The 26,939-nt window shown below is 40.7% G+C and overlaps 1 protein-coding gene across 1 annotated transcript; it reads right to left on the bottom strand.

The window, feature by feature from the left end:
* Nucleotides 1-2,041: 2,041 nt before the first annotated feature.
* On the bottom strand, nucleotides 2,042-25,672 carry glrbb (glycine receptor, beta b; the record flags this gene model as incomplete). Its single annotated transcript, XM_079268489.1, has 10 exons — nucleotides 25,569-25,672; nucleotides 22,222-22,360; nucleotides 18,885-18,991; nucleotides 17,456-17,523; nucleotides 12,379-12,605; nucleotides 11,046-11,128; nucleotides 10,479-10,619; nucleotides 7,849-8,001; nucleotides 4,871-5,163; nucleotides 2,042-2,338 (listed from the first exon to the last, which is right to left on the bottom strand). Exons 2-10 carry the CDS (start codon nucleotides 22,341-22,343, stop codon nucleotides 2,042-2,044), a joined length of 1,491 nt encoding a protein of 496 aa, XP_079124615.1. The 5' UTR covers nucleotides 22,344-22,360; nucleotides 25,569-25,672.
* Between the last annotated feature and the right edge of the window lie 1,267 nt (nucleotides 25,673-26,939).

Raw genomic sequence — 26,939 nt, 5'->3', positions numbered from 1 at the left:
TAGTGTAGTCTCACCACTGAACATATCTTATATATTTTATTTTATCTCTTATATTACGGTTTATGTACCAAACTGAAAACCTTCCGCCTGTATTTTAACATGAAGTGGAAACCCACCTTCGTTTTTATCATACTCTAAGCACAACATGTGTTTTTTCTCCCAGGAGAGCATTTCATCTCATCACATTAAACAAATATAGATTTGACCATTGGAGGGCACTGCAATGCAGAATCCTTCTCATTTTAGATTCATTCAGAGCCTAAATTAGTCCTCAGATGATTCAAAACTAATCACAACTAAATATTTCATTAGTCTGTGAAAACACAATGAGTCTCTTGGTGATTCAAGATCCATCTGTGATTTTAGAGGCTTCTTCACTTGAGTGTGCGTGTAGTTACAGTCTGACTCCCATACTGTGTCTCAGGCAGGATTATTTGTAGTGACAGACAAAAACCCTTTTCCACGTCTGTAACCATGGCAGCCATGAAGAGAGAGAGAGCGAAAAATAAGCGTGTTTTCTAATTTTAAAAACAGATCCCTGCAACGGGCTTCCTTTACGTGAGCAATTCTGGTCCTCAAACTCCATTAACTCTGTTGTCATGACATAAGGTCAGCATCTATCTTGCTTCATTAAGCTGGAGACTGATTGCATTTGAAAAATCTGGCAAATGACAGTCAGGGGTCATTTTTCCAGGCAGGTTCGCTTGCATAATAGATGGTGATGGTTGATTAAAATAGGTCAAACCTCGGTGGAAAAACAGCTGTGTTGTTGTGCGATACATGTCGGCACAACAAAAGGGAGACGCATACAGACTTGTTTCTTCCTAAATCCATTCAGGATTAAAAATACAATAAAATAACAGGAATTACTGTCGCCAGAAGAAGGAGCACACAGTGTTCAAGTCAGTGTGCTCATTTTAATCACAGCAAGTGGTAAAAAGTGTTTTGGTCATTTAATTGTCTTTTGCTTGTAAATTTCACGAACACATGGTCACAGCTCGGTCGTGACCCATTTACAGACGCTACAAGTGGGTGATATCAAACATTACACTTTTTGTAAAGGTGGCAGTGTCACATAAGCATCTGAACAGGAACAAAGTGTTTCGCACATCTGATTATCTTCTCAAGAGCAAATCATAAGAATAAGAAAATGTAACAAATACTTTAATAATAGATATTTAGATTCTATCTTCACATACATGCAATTTCTTTTTTTTTAAACATGCAATTAGAATACTACACAAATATGTAAACGTATTAAACTTTGGGGCAGACTCCCATTTTGCAAAGGTGAAATTCATTTGCTATTTACAAATGCTCTTTTATAGATCTGTGCATTTTGTGATTGGTTCTTACGCAATCGGTCTTTGTGGACTTCACAACCTGTAGTAACCGCTCAAGTACCATTATCAATAAATTAAGTATTTCAATACAAGATGCTGTATATACATTTTAGTTGAAGAAATATTAAATTAGAATCATTGTTTAATACACAAATCACAATAGTTGTCGGTTTTCATGTAAATATAAATTGAATAATACATTGTTTTATTTTATTTTCAGCAATTACCTTGTATGGTTAAGATTCATTAAAAAGTATTTGTGCACTCATGTGCATCCTGGGTATCATGTGGTTTTTGGAGTATCCCTGTTATCCGTTAGTCATGTAAACATCATATTCTGGTTTCGGAAACCTGGATACGCTGGCTGGAGTATTCCGATCGAAAACAGGATACCTCGGCCATATCCAAGTTTCTGAGAATTATTTGTGAATGCAGAACATAGAGGCTGAGATGGTGAGAATACCTGCAGGCCGACGATCAGATACCTGGATTCTGTAATGATCGTGTGTACGGGGATATGAATAGAAAGGGTTTTCATTTTCCATATAAAGGCCATATCCTGAATACGATCAAACACAGGATAAGACTGAAAACCAGGACAGTAGCATGTAAACGCATACACTTTGGAATTTTTCGAAGATAGTCAGACCAACAAAGAAGTTGTGGGGGTTTTACGATATGAGACATTTTCAAAATAATCACAAGTATACGGACCAATAAACCACATTGAAGAAGAGGAAGGAGAAAGGGAAGAGGGCTCGGGCGTACAGGTCGACTCTTTTGGCAGCAGAGGGGATGACCGGTTTCGGGGGAGGAGGTCTCTTTTTGTTCTTGGCCTGGGATTTGCCGTGAGCGCCGGCGTTATTGATGGGTTTCCCGTAGCAGTCAAAGTTTGACAGCTCAAAGTCCCGCGGGAGCGAGCCCACGATGCTGAAGTCGTTGGTCCGCAGGTCTGATTTGGAGGTGCACACCTTCTTACAGCGAGTCTCCGCCACCTGGGTGTACGAGAACGACATGAGGGAAAACAGAATTGATTGTTACATTTTGAACCTTTTCTTCTAACCAAGATAAGACAATATTAATAATCTGAATGTGCTGCCGGCAGCCCCTGAGGCTGTTCAATCAGTCCAAAGAGCGACTGAGCAGGAGACTGGGATGACTCTTGGTTCTATTCCATCCTGCAGAATGAATATTCTTAAAAATAGTGATTACATACAGTAGTTCTTACATCTATTGCAACTATTATCCAGTGCAACTCCTCTCTACCGTACACTAGCAGCAAATATGCCACCTACAAATTAAGGTTCCCAAACAAATGCATTCTCAACTACGTTCCAAGGAAAACTCATTTTCTCCTGGATGATGGTTGCCGTTTTGAAAACAAAACAAAAAATTGCAACAAATGTTTCGGCTCAAAAACCGACTTGGTTAGGTTTGGCCTAATCTAATCATGTTTGTGATGTAACTTAAGTTACGATCATGAATTGAAATAAGGGGACACTGACCATCCCACCTATCCATTTCCACCTCCACCCACCGCAGACAATGATGAGAAATGTATTTGTGATATGCGTTTGTGATCCCGACACATAATTGGCAATGCAGTTTCACTGATTTTTTTACTAAAAAGTGACTATAGTACTCTAGCCCTTGTCCCGTTACCTGCCTTCCTGTTTATGACACCCGCCTACTGCTTGTTTGTTTTTCTGTTCCAAACCGTTGCTCCAAAACCTGAAGCCTAAACATTTTTATGATTTTTTTATTTCACCCGATCTATGTCTGACTTCTGCTTTTGAGTCTAATGCAACTGTAATGCCAGATACACTTTATAAAACACGTCAATTAGATCAACAGGGGGTTATGTCCGTATGCAATCCACGTATTCTTAATTGTTCCGTCTTTAAAATATACGTGACATCAAACATTCAAAGCTCTTTGAAGCTCTGTTTACTGGTATAACGACACCATTCTGCATCGCGGAATAAAACAGAAATGTTGGCATTGGTTTCTGTAATTCACACCACATCCATTTTGTCCCCTCCCTATCTCTCTGTGTTGACAACAGAAAAACAAAAACAGTGTTGTCATCATAAAGTGGCAACGATGTCTCTGAGAAGTCATTTCATCTCAACTGTGAAGAACATTTAAATGAGGCTTGTTGTGGGCTGTTGGACTCGATTGAAAACAAACTCTACTTTGAAAACCCAATAAAAGGAGCCTGTTTGATCCTGAAGCTTGGACAGAACTCATGCTGCTGATGAAAAACAAAGAGTTTTGGAGCCAGGATTAGATTGACCATGTGCTCCCTACACCCGCCATGTGTTCTCACAGCGGACAAACAGCATGAGAACTATCAGCAGAAGGACGTAGTTTCATTATGATGTCGTCCAACAAAATCCTTTCATCAACTTCTCTGAAGGCCTGCGGCGTGAACAGGATTTAATCAGACTGTGGATGCTTACTCACTGAAGGCATTAAGCTCATTAGAGCTTCATTATTTTGATTTGGTTTTGACAAGAAAACCCATTAGACCTCAATGGAATAGTGTAATCCTCTCGAAAGCAAATGAGGTCTGGACAAACGTAGACTCAGAGGTAAATTAATTTCAATTTGGCGTACAATTGAGAGACCCATACAACATGCTGCATGCCTGATGTGCATGCGAGTGTCAGACTTGAGTCCTGACTAAGCTGTGAGTACAATGATTGGGTTTCTCTATGCCCCAATGGTACAGGCCTGCCTGAGGATGTTTGATGTGGAATGTGCATTTTTTCATTGTACTGTGTGTCGTTGCTGTAGGTGGGAGGTTACTTGGAATCATACACATAAAACACGTAGTGTGCAAAACACACACACACAAAGCAACTAAAAAGCACCATCACTGATATGTTTTGGTGATTAACTGCAGCTTCAATGCCCAAGGGGACGTTGTTTATACTTATGGATATGAATGCAATACACATATTTAAATCCGATACATATACAGGACGAGGAAAGATGCAGTCAAAGTCAAGTCAGTAGGAATGATTGCATGATTTCACATCAACAAGGTCAGTGAAAAACAGAACTAGCCTCTGATCCCAAAACTGTTTTTTGCCTGTAAGGATGCAAACAACAGGCAAGATGACTTCTGATTAAGAAGAAAAGGTCTCAAGTGTTATTTTTGAAGCAGTTCACTTTTTCTTTTGACTGCAGCAGTGTGGCTACAGACAATAAACAGGGAAAGATAGAAAGGGCTATGATGAATGGTCCTTGGTCAGATGTTGCAATCATATGGTATGCATCTTGATCAATGGGCCATCAGGAAATACAAAGAAAGGCAACATCTCAAATAATACCAGATACATCATTATTATTAAGAGTAGGTTCAGCTGATTTTAGCAGTGTGAGTTTAATGTAGGTAAGTTTAATACGTTTAATTCTGGTGTGACAAAGTATACATAGTATACTCTTGAAATCCATGAATGGTGACAAACACACACGCACACACACAAACACAACAAAGTTATCAAACGAGATCCACTGACTTGCAAGGTGCTGACATGAAGCGGCGTCCCTCCTGTCCCGTTCACCGTGTTGTTCTTGGCTGCAGGGCTCTTTCCCGCAGCTTTCTCCTTGGCGGCTATCTTGGCCTTCTCGGCCTCGATGTGCTTCGGGCTGTTGAGCATCACTTGGACCACGGCGTACTCCACCAGCGAGGCGAAACCAAACAGCAGGCAAGCGATGAGCCAGATGTCGATGGCCTTGACGTAGGACACTTTGGGCAGCTCCGAAGCCAGGGAGGTGCACTCGGAGGACAGAGAGAGCACCGAGAGGATGCCTAGACAAAGAGGGAAGACGATTAACCTGGTCAGTCAGCAAAGTGAGAAGAAGTTGGATGAAAGAAAAAGAAAATTGGAACTTTTTCACCGACGATGACTAATCAGTAACGATTAGCTGATCAGCAATGTGAGTTAAGAGTGTCAGAACTTAATTGGTGCTTCCATAATACATTTAGCGCATCAACTATTTTAGGAAAAAAACAAAAAACACCTAAGTGAGGTACAACTTTTTTTGCCCAATTGAGGAAGTTTTATTGATTTGTTTTCTGTTTCCATACAGCTTTTCTAATGCGATACATCAAAAAGCACATCAAAATATTTGAACGGAAACACAGCTAATGTCAACTTCTGGTAAAATTTTTTTTGATTTTGGCCGATAAACTATTGAGGATCAATACCCAGCTCCGGTTAATCATATGTTGAGAGTTTAACCATGTAGTAATGAAACACCGGTTACATAAGACAGTCCAGCTTGTGCCGCCTAAATGCTTGTTTCCACTGCGGAAAAGCATTTTATCAACCTACTGCTGAGAGAAACAAAACTGATTCATTTGCTCTTCAAAGCACAAAATACTGAACAAATGAATCTCCCACTATGCACGTACACTGTAATACAAACCTCACATCCACACAGGGTCTCTTAGAACACGACTGCTATTGTGAATTCATGACCGTTCCTTTACCTCTTTCATTAGGACGTCTCCAAGAGCTCAGACATCCTCTAATTGCAGTCATTTTAAATAGTTTGTATCTCTGATAGCTAACGAGATTACAGGTTAGAGATTCCCAGTGCACAGCAGAAATAATTACAACCACTCTTTAAGGATGGTATTATAACCAACAATGAATGGCTTTACTCCAATTCCCCTTCCTGTGATGATTCTTTAGAGAGGTAATAAATACAATGGAATGACCGGTGGATTTTGCCTCCAGGCCTCGTTATGGTCACTCGTCAAGGGAGAGTCCGTATAGGGTTCAGGATTCTAATCAAACTGCTCCTTCATCACTGCAACGAGCTGTTAAACGGGGCATTTGTCATCATGGGAGCCAAACTATTATCCACGAAGAGAGAGGGAGAAAGAAGTGGTGGCGATTCGAAAATAGCTTTGTTTGACTTGTTCCCCAATGACACACTCAGCTGCCAGCTCAGCTGTCCAAAGTAAACCTGGACTGTGTATCAGACAGAAAATCTAAAAAAACATATTTCTGAAATGCAAAGGTAAAGCCATTTAATTGTAACATTAACTCACACCCCCCTTTGGGAAAAGACAACACACCGTGTGTCGATGGAAATATACAAAAACGCACGGTTAAATAAAACCCATCAACACAAAGACATGGACACACACTTAAAGGCTAACACACACAGACGAGCAGTAAATGAGCGTAGTCCCACACCTAAATGGTGACCGACCTGGACTGATCCCATTTAGAGAGAAGTCAGAGGAGGCATCCAGCAGGAGTTGGAGTGATGATGGGATGAAAGTGGTGATAAACAACTGGAGGGAGGATGGAGAAAAGGAGGGAGTGGACAACTGGAGTGAGATAACAAAATGATTATCTCATCCATGCAGCCCTGCACACACAGAGGTGCCCCTGGGATACTGTTTGTTTGTGGGTGACACTGACATATCACACACAGGTGAAATTATGGAGGGGTACAAAGTAAGAGGTGAAGAAGTGGAATGCCCATTGTTCAGCAAACAGAAGCTTTGTCTGAATTCTTAATATCGTGCGTCAATTCAGCCAGTTCTCATTTCCTGGGCGTCATATACCGCCGTTCTGTCACGCCCCTCCACAGCCCTTCATTAATTTGGGTTAATAGAGATCAGGTGTACCTCGTTGGCCAGCTGAGTGTCCTGGTTCTCTCTGTCGCCTGAAAAACTCTTGTTTCCCACAATGATTAACAGAAAGATTTAACAGAAACACAAGAGCCTGTGATTGTTTCCTGCCATCAGCTAAACCTTGGAACTGCAGACTTTGAACTTATAGCCAGTAGCCAAAATGTAAATGTAGTTAAATTGTTTGTGGCAAAAGGGATCAAATCAGCAGGGAAAGTAACTGGTGGGGTTATATTTGAGATTTTAGTCATTTAGGTCATTTGTTGTGACTGAGTGCGTTGGCAGATCAATGACAGATGTGGAAATCAAACCTTTCCAATGACTAAAAACTAGCGACTTTTACACTAAAAAAGTGCAGTAAGTACACATAAACAGGGGCTCAAATCCCCATTCATTGAGACGTAAACTCAATGAATGCTACTTAAAAGCACGAATGTACCTAAAAGCACCGCTGTGGTGGGTCCCTTCTGTCAATTACAGCTATATTCAGTGATTTATCACATATGGAACAACACTGGACATGGCACCATGGTTGATCAATATACCGGTAGTCCTTTGTGGTGTCAAAGTGATTGATGTTGTCATGATTGAGGTGATTGGGGTGGCGATGTCAGTGATCCATAAAAATATATAAACACAGAGTTTTATTTGATCAACTACAATATTTTCCCCATGGATCTTTCCCACCTAATTACCTCAATGAGCACTCTCACTCAGCCCTCTTTTTGCTCTAACATCCAACCATGCACTCGACCCTGGTTGAACAGCACAAGGAACATTTACACATCATGTGTATTGGTAAATGTCAGAGGAAGGTGGTGGGATTGATCAAATAATCCGTACCCAAAGGCACCCTGGCGGCACTCGCATCAGGGTTGATCCAGAAGGAAAGCCAGGAGAGGACTACGATGAGCAGCGTGGGGGCGTAAACGCCCATCATGTAGAAGCCAACCTGTCGCCTTAGGGTGAAGATAACCTCCACACAAGTGTAGTACCCTGCACGAGGAAGGAGATTATGGTCAAATATGACTTAAATAACTTCAGTAAGAAACATAGCTTGTCTTGAAATTCAAATATTAGAAGCAGAAAGAGTCCATAGGTTGCTGGCGTCATACACAAGGTAACGGGGTTAGATACAAACAGCATATAGCTCCTTTAAAATACGAAATAATTCATTGTGTTAGTGTTGGCATTGGATTTAGTGGTTCTTTTCAGCAAGTTGAATGTATTGTCACTGTTAAGACATTCCCAATATCTCTTTGGAATCACAAAGTGGCTGAGGTGAATGTATTTTCCAAATCGGCTCCTCGTAATTACGGTTTAAACGATAGAACGTGAACACAGCATCAGACCTTTATTGTCAATTTGAAGATGTTGGCCTATCGATGCTTATTTCACTCCAGAAATGTGAACTTCCTTCCTCTGAATTGAAACCGAGGAGGTGAGCAAAATGGCCATACGCTGACTTTGTTAAAACCCCATTAGGCATTTAGAGGAGAGCTGCCAGGTTAAGTCCGGTTGATCTGGCTCTTTTAGCTCCAACACAAAGCAAAGCACAGCTGCACCATTGGGATTACAGAAAACACAAGAGGAGGGGAAATAAAAAAGGTCAATGGGCATAAGGAATTTAACATCATGTCATCTAACTTTCTTAAAGCTCGGACCCGTTTGAGCACTCAGGGCAGCATTCCATAAAGCACTGCTTCCAATTCATAACCTATTATGAAGAAGAACTAGATCTGTTCTCTGCCAGTTCTTATTCTTAGTGGATAGGAACTAATTCCTGTTTTCTGAAGGTTATCATTCTTAACAGTGCAGAATAAATTTCCATCCACAAATGATCGATTCAAACCGATCCATCTCGAAACGTGGCCTTCATTATTGGGGCTCTCGGCAGTATGGAATAAGCATCAACAGACTTCAGACCTCCTGCAGCAGCGTTGTGTTCCTGCTCTCTTCGAGGCTGGTTCGTGGGTCCAACGGGACGGTAGAGCGGATCGGGCCGAAGTAATATTTAACTAGCCCGGGGATCTCTGGGGTGAGCTTTATACAGCATCATAAGGGCCGCCTGTGTCGCGGAGCAGGCTCGAACCAGTCGTACACAGAGGTGATCTTTGTGGCTGGCCAGGTTGTCATGGCAACCCGTTAAAAAGGATGACTCATTGCCAGCAGTGTGCGAGAGCGCCGAGGTCATACCCGCTCTTTTGGCTGATAGAGATTTTCCATTTCATTGTGAATGTCCGAATACACGTAGGGCACACTGCCAGGACCTTCTTTTTATCGTTTGAATACGCAGTATTTTTTTTTTTGGAGAATGCCATGTTGTACATCTGAGTGTGTCAGAGTTGATTATAGCTTTTCTCTGACCCGACATCTTGGAAATATCTACGTATAGACACACAACTTGTGCCTACTGACACTAAAGGAGCAACCGAAGGGTTGGGATGGACAGGTCAATACATTTGACTAAAAAAACATAAAACAAACTTAAAAACATCTTTGAACAAAATCCTCAATTTTAATAAAGTGATTCATTGTAATTGAATGAGTTTGTCTTTTTTACAATGGATCACCTTTCTTTGATGAATATAACTGGTCAGTGCATGCCTCCCTTTGTGTGCAGCAAGCAGGGGAGCAAGTGATTTTATATTGTCAGATAAAAACATAGGATTTTTCAATCAATTTTGACTTTTGGACTTTAAAATGCTTTCGAGTTATTGGAAATGTTTGGATCACACAAGTCGGAAACCATCCTGCGCAGCCATCTTTGGAATCTAATTCTACAAAATAGTATAATACTAGTGTAGCCCGATCTTTATCTGCAACTGTGCAGAAATACTGAGTTTAAACAATATAAATATATGTGTGCAGCATTCAAATGTTGATTCAATTGTATCTCAGAAGAACCAAGTTTTGATTTGTAATGTGTTTTTATTTTTTACGTTTTATTTATAAGCTAAATCCTGCTTCAGCTTTACCAAGGGATGTTAACCCAAAACAAATTCTAAATTGATCTAACTCTGGAGATTCCTCAAAGCAAACAATTGAACTTGTCACAGAGGGGTAACCAACTTATGGAATACTTCTTTCCATTCAGTTGTGCAACAGAGCCAGAGCTGTGCATGCTGGCTCACTGATACACCTGAATGGAATAGAGACATAATCAATGATCAGTGACACCTGTGGTTTTCCTGCTTTGCCAAGTCAAAATGTCTGCCATGAAGAGGATCTATACTTTCAGACTATGAATATATATATATATATATATATATATATATATATATATATATATATATATATAAAAATATATATATTTTTTTTTTCTTACTGGTCACTTAATATCGTCCACTCTGTGATTTTAGTTGACATGAACAAACAATAAAAGACTTATCTTAAAAACATCGTTTTTTATACAGAAGTTAAATGTTTTTTTCTGTGTAAAAATATGTGAGAAAAATGGACAAGGACAATACCTGTTCCTGTATAGAATTTGGTGCAGTTCCCAAAATCAATATCTTCTTGTCTGATATCAAACAGTGGCAGAGTGATGGCCTCCATTTGCACTGGGTCTCCTGTCTGCCACACAAACTGCAGGTCGTCTGTGGTGTAGCCAACTGGATGAAAAGGAGTACACGATGGGAAAACACAAAAGCACATGTACATTGTTGAAACCACGGTAGTGGTTACATAAATACATATTTAAATATCCAGTCGGGTAAGCCATTAGAGGGTAATGGCTTGAAGTTGTTTTGCTCATTCAAGTCTATACTGCTTCGTAAACAAGATGCAATAACCACAGTCAAGCTCAATTAGCTGTGAGACTTTCACAACAACCTTAAAATATGATGATTCATTCCACTTCTCTAAGTGTTCGCCACTGAAATTGGCTTCTAAACACAAGCGAAAAGCTTCCATTTTACCCCAAAATAATACTGTATCTCCCAAATACAAACAAGCAGACAAACTGAAATCACATTTGCAAAGCAATGATGTGGTTTGTAACTGGTGGTTTATGGTGATATTGTTTCAGGAGAACTCACAGCTTTCAAGTTGCATCTTACACCTCTGTGTGTCCATAGGGAACAATGCGAGGTCCAGAGGACAGGAAAGGGTGACGGACAACCTGGAGGGACATAGAGACAATTCAGTTGATGTGCTTTTGTAACCCTCTTCTATCCACCACTCACAGAGAAGCCTTGTTTTTCAGACACTCGTACTACCTTGAGATTTCAAAGGATTTTAAGGTTTACCCGTATTTGCATGGGATAAACAAAATGTTACTCTCAAAATTACAAACACATTCACAAGGATTACATTGTCTCTGGAGACGACTGAAACCAAACACAGCGGCGTGTAGCTGCAGCCCTAACTAGTTTACAGTGAGCCCCTTGAATGATAAAAATGTTGTTGTTTTTTTTACCCAATGCTTTGCATGTCAACAGTCTCATTATCTTTTCCAAATTTTGCTCTCACAGCCTGCAGCCTCAATGACACAGAAAGAAAAGTAAATGACGAAACCCGAGGGAATCCTCGCAAATAAGGGAAACAAGTCTTCCCGAACTGATTGATATGCAGGCAGGAATAAAATAATCATTGCAGATTTGCAGGGCATTAAGAATACAAATGACCAATTATTGTATAACCATATTAGGGTATCCAGGTAATAGTCCAACTAGGCCTTAAATCATATGTTTGTTTCGTCTTGCGTACACACGTATTTAAAGCTACATTAGGCGAGCTTTGCACTGAGCCTAGTGATGCCATTGAATTGCTATTTTGTTACACTTCATTTATCCCATCCGACATTCAGTTTGTGTAGCGAGTGTCCTTCAATTTATCACCACAATAAGTGGTATATGTGTTAGTGAGCACATATCCTTTGCTAAGATAATCCATCAAACCTGACAGGTGTGGCAGATCAAGACTGACTCTGTGTCTGCTTCACAAGAGGCAGATTCCCCTCACGCGTTACGGTGGACGGGGAAATAAAATCAATGAATCTATATATGCTACTTTGATTTCTTCGTTCATGAAAGACTGTATTTTTTCGCTTCCAGTGGGGGATTCCCAGTAAGATCAGGTTACAGTGGTGCAGTGGGGAAAAATGAATGTGGAAACTGCCAATCAGATTTATTGACTTATTAATCAAAGGTGCCCACCTTGCACTGTGTTTATGATTTTTAAATATTAGACACTCCGCTAACACTCTAAAGGGGATGGGACATCCTCATGTAACAATTATAAAACTTTGTAAACAACAAATGAAAAATATTGAATCAGGCTTTTAATTTAAACGTTCCAAACATTCTGTTGGAGCAGGAACAAATAACTACTGTTATCTTGAATGTATGAAAAATATCTTAAGATCATTACCTCATACTGATGAGGACGTCTCCGTTACGGAAAATGAAGAGGAGAATGTTCTCCTGGGTAATGTCGTGAAAATTGGCGCTCTTCTCGTTGGCGAAGAACAGGTCAGGTTTCCAGAGACATTTGAACATCTTTGGATCGACGGTGAGAGAATCAGACTTGAAGTCCTGCGGTAGCTTCAGCCTCGGGTCGTTCCATCGCTGCCGCAGGAAGATGTTGACTCTGTAATCCTGTACAGCAGACAAGCAGACATGGTTCATGTCTGTACTAATGGATTTCATGATCTTTGGGGAGATCCCTCTCCATAACACTGCAAGATGTGTCTCAAGAAGCATTTTGGACACTTCTCTCTGACACCAATAATTTGTGTTAAAAACAAGAAAAAAATGTGACATTATTAGCACCTTTCCGACATGACTTTTAAGACAGTGGTAACTTTGTTTAGGATACAGAAGTTCCAACTTATTGACAAGTTACATTTTCTCACAGCAAACATCTCAACAAGACCTTCAACAGACCACTTGAATGTGCCGAGTGATATTTTACAGCTGCAGTGAAAGCTTGCGTGACATCTACTTGTAACGCAGTAAACATAGAGAAAACACCACGCAAGGGTCAAAGGTTATCAATACAGCAACATGTGATCCAGCAAATGCCTCATTGGAGAGCTCATTAGTGAAATGTCCACATTCTTGTTGGTGGGAAAGTATCACTCAGCGAGGCTTTTGGACGTTTGTTTTTGTGCATGCTTTGATGGCGTGCCTCAAGCTGCTCTGGGACCAGGTGTTGGGAAGGACTGTTAATGCTGAGTGTGAAGACGGATGTCAAATAAAGCCGCCAAAATACCAGCTGTATGAGTGTGTGTGTGTGTTCCTGCGTGAGAGGTTAGCTTCCACCTTCCATCCCTTCATTGTTCCCAGGTTTTATAATGTTGGTTGCCTTTTTTTCATTTGTTTGATGCAGTAGCGAATCCAGAGTCGGCTAAATGGCAACATTTATCATTGCTTTATGCTCGGCACGCAGGCGTTTGAATTTAAAATGGTGCAATTGTTCTCATGGGAACACTGTGTAGGTGTTCATAAAATCAGCAGCAGGACCCATAACAGACCGTGATAACATTTACAGGGGAATATTTTACAATCCCAAATTTCTCCACCTGGTTGAAATGATAAAAATTGGGACTCGTGTTAAAGTTCTGCAACAGACTATGTAGGTGTCGGTTTTCCTTTGGCAAATCCTTCTAGAGTCAAATGTAAGTCAGTGCAAGGAAATGCATCCCTTTGAATCACACGTACTACGAGTTGGTCGAACATGGTTGTGCATTCATTGCAATGCAACCCTGTCTCATAAACATGGTTTCCCATAAAACTGAACTGCATTTTCCGTTATGTTTCGACAGAAACGTGTCTCCAACTGGATTACGGTCACTTGCTTTTAACGTTGTGAATTAAAAGAAAAGAAAAGAAAAACATGGTATGAGGACATCAGTTGTTGCTGTGAAGTTTCTTCTGAAGGACCAGCCTGTCCACATTTCACAAGCATGCTATTGTCTTTCTCTGGTTCAGTCTGACCAACTTCTGGTGGATGACATACAAAAAATAATTCAAATATTAATATATGTGTTGGTGGTCCTTAAAAAAAAATTTACTTAACAGTTCAAATTGTTCGTAGTTTGTCCGGAGTTTTAGAAAGTCTGATGCTGTTGTTTCCTCTGTCGTGGACATGTTTGGGTCACATGTCCTGCAATTCCAACTTTGGCCACCATGACACACATTATCAAACCCCTCTCTCTGGGCTTGCTTTAAACTCAGTGATCCTCTGACTCGCTTACTTCATCTCTTTCAACCCTTGTGGGAAACAAGGCCGCAACAAACTCCATCCATTGGCTCGAATCCCTGGCAACATGTTGAACCTCTCCCTGAGTTAACTTTATCTTGGCTTCAGTTCTGTAAAACGTCATTTTTGGTTTTTCAGGTGTTCTTCCATCTTTTCTTTTGTTTGGAGGAGTCAATCTCAACACAACCTCTGGGATACCACCTGCCTCCATTCACAACACATGGCTCGCAGTTGCTACAGTGATTCTCCCTTTGCAATTGCACATTTCTGATGAAAAGTGTGCAATGCTGACAAATATTAGTTTTATATATGTGTGTGTGTGTGTGTGTATATATTTAACGACTTTAGTTAGAGCCAGGTTTGACAGTGAGAGACAGCCAGCTGACATGAATGTGGTTTTATAATGCATCTGTTCTTCATGAAAGCACCTTGGTAATAAGATTTTTTTTTTCAGCACTATGAAGACTTCTAGTATCCTGCTGTACACTGAACTGAACTATTTGTGTATTTACCAATATGACCTCATGGGAAGGAGTATGAATGGCATGATATTTGTATGGACATTTCTTTAAGCATTCCTACGTTGTGAACTTGAAACAGTTGCGGTTATGTTTAGGCAATAAAACAACGGCAACAACCGGAGTTACAGATTTAGGCAGCAAAATCCCTTCGTTTTGGAAAAAACATCACAAATGGGCTTGAAGGAATGTAAACTAAGTAAAATAAACACATAAATGACGTCACATAAGTACGGATCACAGGTAATAAATGTCTGAAAAGTAACTTCAAAATGGACAACATTTTACTTGAGTTGAACGGGAATGTAGGTTTTAGGAGAAGGGGTTGATCCAGGATACACAGTGCATACACCAAATATTTTCGGATATTAACGGAGTGTTACATGCTGATGCACAATGTCTTTGAGACAAGACACCAAATGAAAGGTTTCATTCTTCTCTGTTGTATATGCATTCAAAAATAGACAGGATTTCAAAATGTCAGCTAACACCAGTTTATACACAGAGGTCTTACGGTGTATAAATTCAGCCATAACCCAGAATGTGCTTTATTTCCCTGCCAGTAAACAGTTTTGGGAGAAGGAGCAGTGGTCAAACTGTTGATACCTCATTTTGGAAAGCCAGCCGTCATTTCTATACAACCTAATTTTAGACACCAACTCGTCCTCGAGCGACAGCACAAAAAGCGACTGCTGGCTCTTCTCTGTCTGACAGAGATGCATGCCAAGTCCCACACCTTCGCTTTCCTGAAAACCAGACAAGGAGATATATCTTCCCTCTGGCTCACTTTCAAGCTGCCTGTACCGCATTCAATTCCGGAGAGATTTAACACAACCGCTCAGTGAGGAAAACTCAAGCTGTATATGCACAACCACAATTTATTTCACCTCACAATATCAAATTAGTCATCCTCTGCTGATGGTTACAAGCACAAAGTGAAAATAGATATTTTAACTACAGTGGACAAGGTGGTGTTTGGCCTAGGGAGCTGTAAATGATGAGAGAGGCTTTCCTGAGATCAGGTACCCCACAGAGTGATGCATTTAGTGGAAGAGTTGACCAGCTGTCCCTTCTTTCTCCCCCTGGATCCATTTTGAACCGTCCTCAATTTCATTTTCTCTCTGTCGTTCGTTGGGCGTCCAGGGGAAGAGGGAATACAGATTCGCCATCTGAGTCCCTTGTCTTTCTTTCTCTGTCTCAGTCTTATGCTCTTACTTGTTCCTTCTCGATCATATCTTTTTCCTTAATTTCTTTTAATTCTAATTTTCCTTTTTCTCTGTTTTTCCCTTATGTTATCCTTTCCACTCTGTATCATTGCTCTCAATCTTCCCCTGCTCAATTGCCTTCTTTTTCATCTTTGGTCTCTTATTGTCTGGTATTGTCTTCTTTCTCTGTCCCCCTTCCCTTTCAGCTCTGGTCTGTAATTGGTCCTGGTGTAAAGCGCTCCACTGGAAGATTTAACAAGCGGACACACTACTGATCTGCAGCCAGAAGACATATCTCCAGAGAACATTTTCATGCAGCTCCAATTCCAGTAAGATCTAAGGCTTTGTTCAGAGTGTCATGAAATGGGGTAGGAAAACACTGATCACTGCTTTGGACTGAGACACTTTCCAGACCTGCAACAGGACTCTGGGAGCAAAGGTCTAAAATCTAGCACTATATCATTCCAGTGAAGACAGACTGGCCGTATATTCCAGAACTAAAATTGATCATACAAATCAATAGCAGGTTTCTGAGCAAAAAAAGGCACAGAATTGTAACTGAGCTGCTACACAATACACGGGTCTGCTGAACTTGTCAGCAAAGTAATGTTGCATCTCTTGCCAGTCTTTAAGACTTGTATGCTTTTCTATGATTTCATCTTTAGCTCTTTTGTTTGACGAGCATACGAATTGTGTCTGCTCTCCATCACATATTGTAGTCATCGCCGTCAAGCGATGACTACAATATGTGATGGAGAGTTGAAGTTCAGGTCGTTTTTTGTTGAAAACAAACTTACTTCAGGTTTATTATTTGGTATGTTAAGCATTTGACTTGTATTCTGATGTTTTGTCAGATTTGGCTCGATGATTCACCTTGTCACTCATGAGCCCAAAAAGTGCCTGCATGAGACATGTTAAAGGGAAGATTTTGTATTTTGCGATCAATTATTCTGTGAAATGTTGGCCTTCTAATGGAATAAAACATCTGGATTGCAAACTGTAAATCTGCATTGCATAGAGGACACTGTCAGGTGAGACAGGGTCAAGCCAAATTGTGAATTCTATCACACTGCATTAATTTAAATTACCTTGTCACATTATTGAACATATTTACTGAGAAAGAAACACTTAATGTTTAGTGGCTCCTCCCAGCAGCTTTAAATTAAAATATGCCGGAAAGCCGGGCTCATTAGAAACCTACAATAATCTTCCCTTTATTGTTTCCTAAGCGATCAAGAGTCGACCCCAGTGCCGTCCTTGACGTTCAATCTGTTCATTTGAATTCAAACTGCACTTCTTTATCAGCAATTAAGCCATCAGATAAATGAAGCATGGAAACCCCAGGCCTTCAAAATGATTTACTGCTCAATGGTCTGATATCGTCCAGCAAACATGCTCATGCATCCCTCTTAAAACTTGTAGGACGGAGCAGTTTTCAGCTCTGACCCACTGAATCTGATTGGCAGACAGAATTGATTATCAATACTGTCAAGCTGAAGTGGAATTGAAGTAAATTCTTACCATCGTCGTTTCTTGAATGGAGCCAAAACTGTTGATGAAAATGTTCACTCTGTCTTCCACAGGAATTCCTGGATTTCGAGAGAGGAAAGAAGAGTTTGTAGTATCGAGTCGTGTGTTTTACAGCTGCTTTGCAATGAGAGTGGGGCTCCGCTGTGGATGTAGCTTACAGTAAGTGTCAGCGTGCTTTGAAACCCTGTAAATCTATATTTCTAGATATTGTACCTGGTAATTAAATTGATTGTGTTGCGGATCAGGCATTATGAAAGACTACGTCAACATTGCAAAGCAATATAAAATATCCCCTCAGCTAAGTTAATGCTGTAAACATATATACTGGCATCTCTCTCCACTCAGTCTTTAGCATAAACCAATAAAATCCTTGATGAATGCAGACTGCTCACACTCCTTTGAATAAATGATGTCCTTTGAGGTGTTTACTGGAGCCTCAGGAGTTTCACAGCCTAAATTTGATCATGCAATTCACAAAATGAATGTGCATAATATGAAGGTGGCTTACAGCTCACAACTTCCATGCATTAATGCAACCAAGTGAACTCATAAAATATTCCACAAACACCTCTGCTGTGAGCTTAACATTCTCTATAGGGCCTATAAAAGCAGCTCTCCATTTTTATAGGCCAGGGCAAAGCAATGCAAAAGGCACAGTTTAGTTTGTAGCTTGGAAGATTATGACATGGATGTTAATGGACGGGGAGCTTTCAGCCCAACCTGAAATCAAGAGCAGATGTTTGGCTGCTGGAGCGGTCGCAGGCAGTCAGAAAGGGAGCTGATTCTGCTCACAATACATCAAACAGTGAATCCCAGATACAGCTTCTGCTGCCAAGTGCCAGAGGCTGGAAACTACCTGAAGACTGGCGAAGACCATCAGTCAGACGCAGAGGTCGTCAATCACCGCTCACGTTATTTTTATGGCTGTCTCTGTGACACTGAAGGCCGCTAAAGTGTGACATTTACACTGTAAACACTGTAAAGATGGATACTTGTGAAGAATAGAGTAAATAATGAAAAGAACAGTGGCGGATTCAGGCTTGATATTCGAGATAACAGTAGTTAAATATATTGTACAAAATTCACACTCTATGTTCTTTTTTTAAGATTTGAGTGTCTTAAGTCACAGATTTCCTTCCCATAACAGCTTGTGTGTGTCAATCAACAACGCAGCCAACCCGAGAACACCGGCTTATAGTTACACTGTTGAAGTACATGTTGAATATGCAAGTGTATGTAGGAAAGGAAAAACATTTTCACGAATGCCTCACGCACCATTTACGCAGATAGCTGTCCCTGCACCAGGTTTATGGAGGTACATATTTACAGTATACTTGTTTCTTCAATTCGCATGACGGCACTGCAGCAAACATGTCAATTCAGAATAGACGGAGACAGATGAGGAGGAAATGAGACTTGCCTTTGAAGTTGGGCCTTATTCTGGGATCATATGTGACCAGTAACTTGTTCAAGATGGTACTGGTTGTGTTCTCGGGGACTCGGGCCAGATCCTCAGCTGACAGCTGTCTGCAAACAAATAAGACAGAGAGGGAACTGCAGGCACGATTACATTAGCAGGTCAAATTCCTGGCAGATGCACACATACACACACTTCTACTCTGTACACTCTTTGATTAAACTATAGCCTTAGAGAGCTACCAGTTAATGGGATTCATTTAGCTTTTAATATTTGGTCCACGCAGACAATGTTGACCGAAGAAGTTGGCATGATTCTTAATAGGGGACATTTTTTCAGCCTTCTAGGACAATTATGTAACACCTTTTGAGAACAATGTGTGAAGTCATTTAGCATGTTATTTATAGCAAAGCTATGCGTGTACGCCAGCTCTGTGAAAGCTGTACTGAGGTTGAGCTGTGCTTTCAGCTAAATGCTAACGTCAGCATGCTAACGTTTACAGTGCTTACACATGCTTGTATTTAGTGCCGTAGGTATGTTTACCATGCTAACATTTGCTAATTAGCGTCAAACACAGTACAGTTGAGGTTCGGTTGTGAAAGGAAGTTATTTTTGGTTTGTCTGAGGAAATGTGAAGAAAGAGAATAAATTGTATGTCACTCATTTATATCTTGAATCAGCAATTGGCTAAACTGCTTCATAGACCCGCCTCTTTTGGGCCAAAACGATTAGGCCCCCCAAGCTGCGCGTTCTCAGAGTGTCGTGCACACAGACGGAGAGCACGAGCAGACGAGCAGGAAAAGCATATATTTTGCGCAGTTATCATATTTTACACACATTACTGGGTACATTCCATAGTTCAAAAACACAAATATTGACAATTTGTATAATTTATGATTATTATAATTTTTATTTTTTTGTGTGGCTCATGGTGGGGCCATGCCCCATGGCCCTCTATTGACCAGCCGCCACTGATGTTACAACATTATCGAGGAATGACAGAGTGGTACAGTGCATGCCATAAAGCAGCAAGTTCAATTCCGATCTTGGGACCTTTGTTGCATGTTATACCTTTATCGCTGTGTCCCCATTTCACTGTCATCTATTTAATAAAAGGTGAAAAAGGCCAAAGAAAATAAAACGGCAATTTTCTTGGAACAACTTCATTTGCAAAGTAAACAAGTGAAGAAGCATTTAACTCAATTTTTCCCCAACTTAACTTTAGGTGCCTTGTAAAACGTCTTTAAATAATTGAGTCAATGAATCAGCAATGTGGGTGGCAAAGAGTACACATGACTTGTCAAGACAAACAGTATTTTGTTTTCTGTATATTTCCACTTTTCATTGAAACCCAAAGTGAAAGTTTCCCGTCGAACCATCCTGCAAATTAGCAACACAAAAAAGCTGCCAAAACATAAAGTGGTGGCTTTCAGAGACATTCAACCAAACATAAGTTGCTGTCTGAGGTTGACTGATGGGAAAACAATGGGACAGAGTGAAGGGAAGGGGAGAACAGGATCTGGCAGGAGAGAAAGGAGAACAAGAAAGCCTCCTTGTGGGTGGCAATGATTCTCCTGCCGAAGAATTCCCCTTTCTCAAAGCACTTTACAAATCATTTTGTAAACCTTATCATGCACTGAGGATGAGTTAAAGTGCTCCACAGGAATGCTGCGCAGCGTGTGTATGTTCTGCGGTTCCTCTGATCAAAGTGAAACACATAATTCCATCCACTAAACCTCTTTTTTCCCTCTTTTTTTAACAGACCTCTCTGACAACCTCAGCACAACAGCTAAACTGGAACAAGTGGTTCCCTTGATCCACAAAGGCATCCGCAGCAGTAAACTCAAAATATGTCATACAGCTTACACTTGCCAATACTGGGACTACATCAAACGGTTTCTCCCTCATTTCAAGAACTTTTCATTGTTGAGCCATTTGTTACCATTTAAGGAAGAAGCGGGTGCAGCTCACCACGGTCAAAAGGCATATTAGGACATATTGAGAATGTATCTGACAACTTCCCTATTTATTTGATACTGTCTTAACCAGTGGCATAATACCAGACAGTTGCAGACGGTCAGCAAATAAGAAATAAGGAAATGCTCAAGCAGTGGCCGAATCAGTGTTGGACAAAAAGGTGTGACCTTTGCCTTGCAAGTATTCAGTATCTTTAACACCACATGCTTTTGTCAGATTTGGTGTTGATTTTTGGGACACTCATTGTTCCTTGTTGGCTGGGTTACAGGTTCATATCATACTTGAATAGCTCTGCAGTGAAGCAGCTGATGAGATCTGGTCACAAATGGACTGGTGGATAAAGACTGGAAAGTACGACACTTCAGGTGTAAAATACACAAAGTTATGCTTTAACCCTTAGAGACCCTCATATAGCCATTTTAGTATTTTTTGTAAAAGTTTTTGACGTCTCAAAAAGTGATACAAATTGTCAAAATCCCTCCAAAATCCCACATTAAGACGCCAACACCTTAGGGAACACATTATAAAATCCATGATGTGACTTTTGCAAGAATTGCAGTTGGATTTGCAAAAATCACAACAGGATGGTGAGCAGTTCTGTCAAGTAAAATCCTCAGAACCCCCTCATTGTTAATATACATAGGAAAGCCATGTGTCCTCTGAATATCCTAGGTCTCAAGTTTGGGATTGAAAAGATCCATGAGGCTGTGGAATGGCTACTATGGGGACTAACATGAATACAATTGGGGTAATTGGATCCACCAGAGTCTCAGCTTTCCAGTCAAACCCAATTCGTGCAATTCCAAGTCTGTTTAGGGACTCCAGTATACATTTGTAAAATAAGTGAAAATAACACATTTGTACTGCATGCCAAAATAACTGCTTGGTTTTTCCCCCAACGTATCTGTAAAGGGGAGACTTGTACCCATAGAACCTTTTTTTTATTAACATATCTTGAGGTAACCAGTCAGGGGACCCCTTTAAAAACGGCCATGCCATATTTTCCCTCCCCAAAATCCAGCCGAACTTTGCATCGCTAATTAGCTTCATTCTCGTCAAGCGTGCATGACATGGTTGGTACCAATGGACGCCTATGGTTGCCTCGTTTCATATGGTGTCATAGAATATACTAAAGGCAGTTATGTCGGCCAGGATCGCAGACGATCTACCGGGTCTCATTGTAGTTTAACAACCACTATGGGAACCTTAAATGTTCACACATAAAGGTCAGTTCATTAGTCGCCAGGGTACTACCAAGCCAATGACAATAGTTGTACGTCTATTATGGCTGCCTGAAGCATATCATGTTGTCAATTCCACTGCACAGTATGACAGCCCATGGTGTTGGTTATCACATACTTACGATGGACAGTAAACCTGCTTCCCTTTTTTATTTCCCTTCTTTGTTCCTTTTTCTTTGGCCGAACCTCCCTCCAGACAAAGAGAAAGGACCAGGAGAAAGATGGCGAGCTTCTTCATGCCCATTCTGGTGTGAGATGAGCCTTTAGGAGGACGAAAGAACAAAACAAAGATAAGGGGCCACAGCATTTAAATGACTCAGACACGGTGTGCAATTTAATAAGCCGCACTTAATTGTATTCTCGTCACGTGCAATCAAATCTAAGCATTCATTTGAACATGTGACAGAAGACAGTGGCTGATAAAGCTTTGCCCTCAGTGGGAGTGTCCGGCTTTGGAGTGATTTATCTATTTTCGGAACACCGTGACTTTTATTTTTACTCTCCTGACATAATGCATTCCCATTTACTCAGGATGCATGTCCCATTACAGTAAATGTCTGAAATGTAAATGAATCAATCGGACATGGTTTAATCAAGTATTGCAAGCATGAATGCAATCAGCGGGAGTCATGCACCCGAATAACAATGGTCATTCAGGACTCATGAGGTGAATGTGACCCCGAAATATCCTCTGCTTCAGTTTACAACCTGCAGGATAATAAAACCTTAAAAATGCTGTTTCTTCGTGCAGCTGTAGATTCTCACGATATTTATGAACTATATAATTGGGTTTGATCAATGATAGCTGTGGTGTTATAGTTCAATCCATTCTCACACAACAAATAGTAGGAGATAATATGATGCTGTTTGCCATGAATCTCTTTGTTAGAAAAAGACGAAACAGAACGGTATATGGACACTTCTATGCACAGGCAGCGCGCTTTTACGTTTCTTGATAAGAGGCCATTAATCAGCTAGCAGCCGTAGTACCAGAGTGATTCATTCCCCGTCTAGGAAACTGCAGCCCTTTCATATGGACACTGAGACCTCAAGCTAAGCCAACAGTCTCATCCCCCATCCTGCCAGCAAGACTGTGTATTAACTGAAGCAGTTTATTGTCTAGACAGAGACGCTCTCCCTCACTTTCCCACCGCCTTGACCCAGTAACTCCCTGACTGCTCCTCGTCTGCACATTGATCATCTTCTCCAGCGGAAATCGTTTCCACCGCTCAGCTCGGCGCCTTTTGCGTCCATGCAAACACCTTGCCTCGCCTATGAGTTCACTCTACATAGTGTTATCCATTTGGAAGAGCTCTGCAGAATGTGGGTTGTCCCACTGTGGAAGAGAAAGTGGAAACCCACACATATCCGATGGCAGCAGCTGGAGTGACGGGGAATGTTTAACTTGGCAACCAAGCACATTTCTCAGAAACCACTTCTTATGTGACCACTTTCTATGCCCCATATTTCTTAGAGCAATTCTTCTCATGATAACTCCCATCAAAATATGACCACTGGCATGAACAAACCTCACATTGTGGCACTGTTTCCCAACTTTTTGTTTGCCTTGTACCTGGCAATAGCAGTTAATAAAGCAATGTCCCATTCCAATCCTCGGTCGCAGGTAACGTGTCTTTAATATGTGAGCAGATTACCAAAGACTGTCGCATTCCTTTCTTCACTTTTAAATGTTTGTTAAACACCTTTTAAACTTAAATATGCTCACTGTTAAAGTAATAGTAATTAATATACAGTACATAGTCATACTAACCAATCAACAGTTTCCACTTAAAGGACAAAGAAAACCATATGTAACACAGACTAAACATGTATTTGTATTTATTAAGCAATTTAAATATCACAGGAACAATGTTCTTTAAATACATTAGACAAAAAAAGAAAAATACATTATTGTTTACAGTGCAAACTATTAAAAAAACTCCCTTTTCTTATTTAAATGTTTTTGTCAAAGTCATCCATTAGCCTTCTTCAGAGGATCTGCCAGAGAGAGGACACCTGTGAATAGAACAAGTATTAAGCATAACTGGAGTTTCTGTCATTGCAATTTGACATACACAACTAAAGACAAACATAGGGTAGCCTCTCTGTTTTACACAGTATCATACTCAAACGCTGTTTTGACCCTCTTCTTGTTTGTACACCACAGTATTCAATCCTAACTATATATAGCTCCACTCGCTTTGTGCAAGTGAAAAATTCAATTTTATAGCCTACAAGACATCCCATGAAGCCAGTCGCATTAGCAAGCCAACATTACACACACACACACACACACACACACACACAAACATGCAGTGTAAATAGTCTGGCAGCATGTTTAGCCTACTGTTGGTCCATGATGCATTGTGAGCCGCTTGAATTTAAACCAATGGTGCTAATTTCAGTTTGCTTTATTGAAATACAGTAGTCCAAGTACTTACAACGTATGTAGGTCGCGTGACGCCTCACGTTTATTTCGTCAGCTTGTTCACCCGGAAAGAGTCTCTCGGCGGCGCTACCTTCGAAGTAGTCGAAGCGGTGTGAGCCAAAGCACTTGCGCATGCGCGTTACAGCACTTGTCGACCTTGTGCACTTTGCTGTGTGTACAATTGAATACATTTCAAGAGATAGCCAGGCCATCGTGCACACCCATGCAAAACGGATATCTGTGCAGAGAAATGCGGGTTCAACCGAGGCCGAGTCGATAAATTGGCCTCGGCACTGCCTGAGTCAACTGTGCCACCACTTAAGAACATGACCCTTGCTGTGTTTTACTCCTGGCAATGTTAAAACTGCTGAGGCATTGTCATAAAGTGGCTGACAGTGACTCAGGCAGGCTTACACAGTCTGCCCCATGGGTTCAAGGTCAATAAGCAATTCCACTCTGACCACATCTTTCACACAGGCTGTACAGTTTTTTAGAATATCATAATTATGTCATTCTATAGGAAATAATGAATGTCAGAAGATGATAATACATATGCAAATGAGAAAGAATTATTTATTTGCTACTAATATCAACAATAATACAACAAAAGCTACGTGATTTGGTGTAAATCATATTTATGATTTACCATTTATTTAAAGAATATGATACAATAGGCTACGTGGTGTTTTTTAACTGCAAATATATTTCACCCACGAGGAAAAGGCCTGTGTTGTGCTTTATCAACGTGCATACGGAAAACAATGCGAAGCCCCCAGTATACGCGCGGACTACCGGGGCGCTAACAACCTGTGGCTGCTCGTCGCATTGGGTCTCTTTTAAAGCATGAGAAAGGTAGGTGACAGAGGCTCACACTAGATCACAGCCTGAGCAGAGGGACACAGCACACAGCGACCACCATGACGGGGGGGAAGAGGATGGCAATACATATGAACACGAGCATGCAATTACGCATCACATGAGCGCGCGTTACGACCATTAATCACACGAAAGTCGGTCATCATAAATCATGCCGCCACTTACCGTTTAGACGTGTCACCTGTCAATTCGGAAACTACACCCAGTGATGCTGACAGTGCAAACAGCCGTTAACGGAGCTTTCCAGACCAGACGTTGTCTTTATCACCCATTTTGTTCTCCGCTCTCTCCGCTGAATTAATTTGTTGTAAAAGAAAAAAGTGAAATCTCGGCAAATTGCCAATTTTCCTTTATTTATCACTGCGCCCGGTTTGTTGTTGTTTTGGAATCTGTGTGTGTGTGTATGGCTGCTGCCCTTTCGCCTCAGCTCGGGAAGCCCAAGATGGAGGTTTTTGCGTGGTACCTGTCATGCAACATGCGCAGTAGCGGCTGCACGGAGCAGGAAAGCATCAGTTCCCCACCCACCCCCACCCCCATCAGCACCACGGACAGCAGCTCTCCTCCTCTTCATCATCCACAGCCACTGCTAAACGCTGAAACGTGACGTGACGGGAAGGGAAAGAAAATAAATGCTCTCGTTTACGTGATGGGTGCAAACGCCTCAGTATTTATGGCCGTGTGGTATTTAGCGGCAGATGGACTTGAACAGAGGGGCGGAGCAACAAGCAGAAACTGACGACAAATTAAGGACACAATAAAGCTCAGGCCCAGTATCGTAATGAATTATTACGTGGTAATTCTAAGGAAGCCATAAACAGACATGACACACATTTTTTTATGCCATTATCTCGAGGAAACAAGCCTTGTTTTCTCGAGATCACGAGAAAACTAATTGGTTGTCACGAGAGCACGAAAAGGTTGTTTGCTGTTATTTCTTAAAATGTTTGGGTCACATCACCCAACGGTAAATATTTTCAACCCATAAACTGTACATAAGAAGATTTACTGATCGAGCTGACAGTGATTGACTTGGTGAAGTTAGCGGAGGGATACACGTGCGATTACATCCGGTTTTCAAAATAAGATGTTAACAATGTTATTTACGAAACATAAAAACATTTACCGTCTGCTGATTTTTAAAAGCAACTTTTTTTTTTCTTGTGATAACAAATCAATTATCTGGTTATCTCAACAAAGCTTGTTTTCTGCGTAATTAACTTGTGATCTGGGGATAATTGAATAAAAAAAAGAATTTGAATCATATACCTTCCGTTGTATTCAAAGACCAGCCTTAATATAGACTATTTTAACCTATATATTTAACCTATATATTTAACCTATGAGCCGGAAGTTAGTTGTTAGATGCCTGTGACTGTGGTTAACACAAACTTAAGATATTCTAAGATTTTTACAATAAAATATGTCAGTGAAGCCTAACATTTCCTCTTCTGCCGACTGCATTCATGCTTCAAAAATGACAAAAAGTGGTTTTCATTTGTGAAGTTTATCTTGCTGAACAAATCATGAAAGTATCAT

This window comes from Melanostigma gelatinosum (assembly GCF_949748355.1).
Source record: "Melanostigma gelatinosum genome assembly, chromosome: 5".
NCBI lineage: Eukaryota > Metazoa > Chordata > Actinopteri > Perciformes > Zoarcidae > Melanostigma > Melanostigma gelatinosum.
This window is presented reverse-complemented; position numbering and strand designations above follow the sequence as displayed.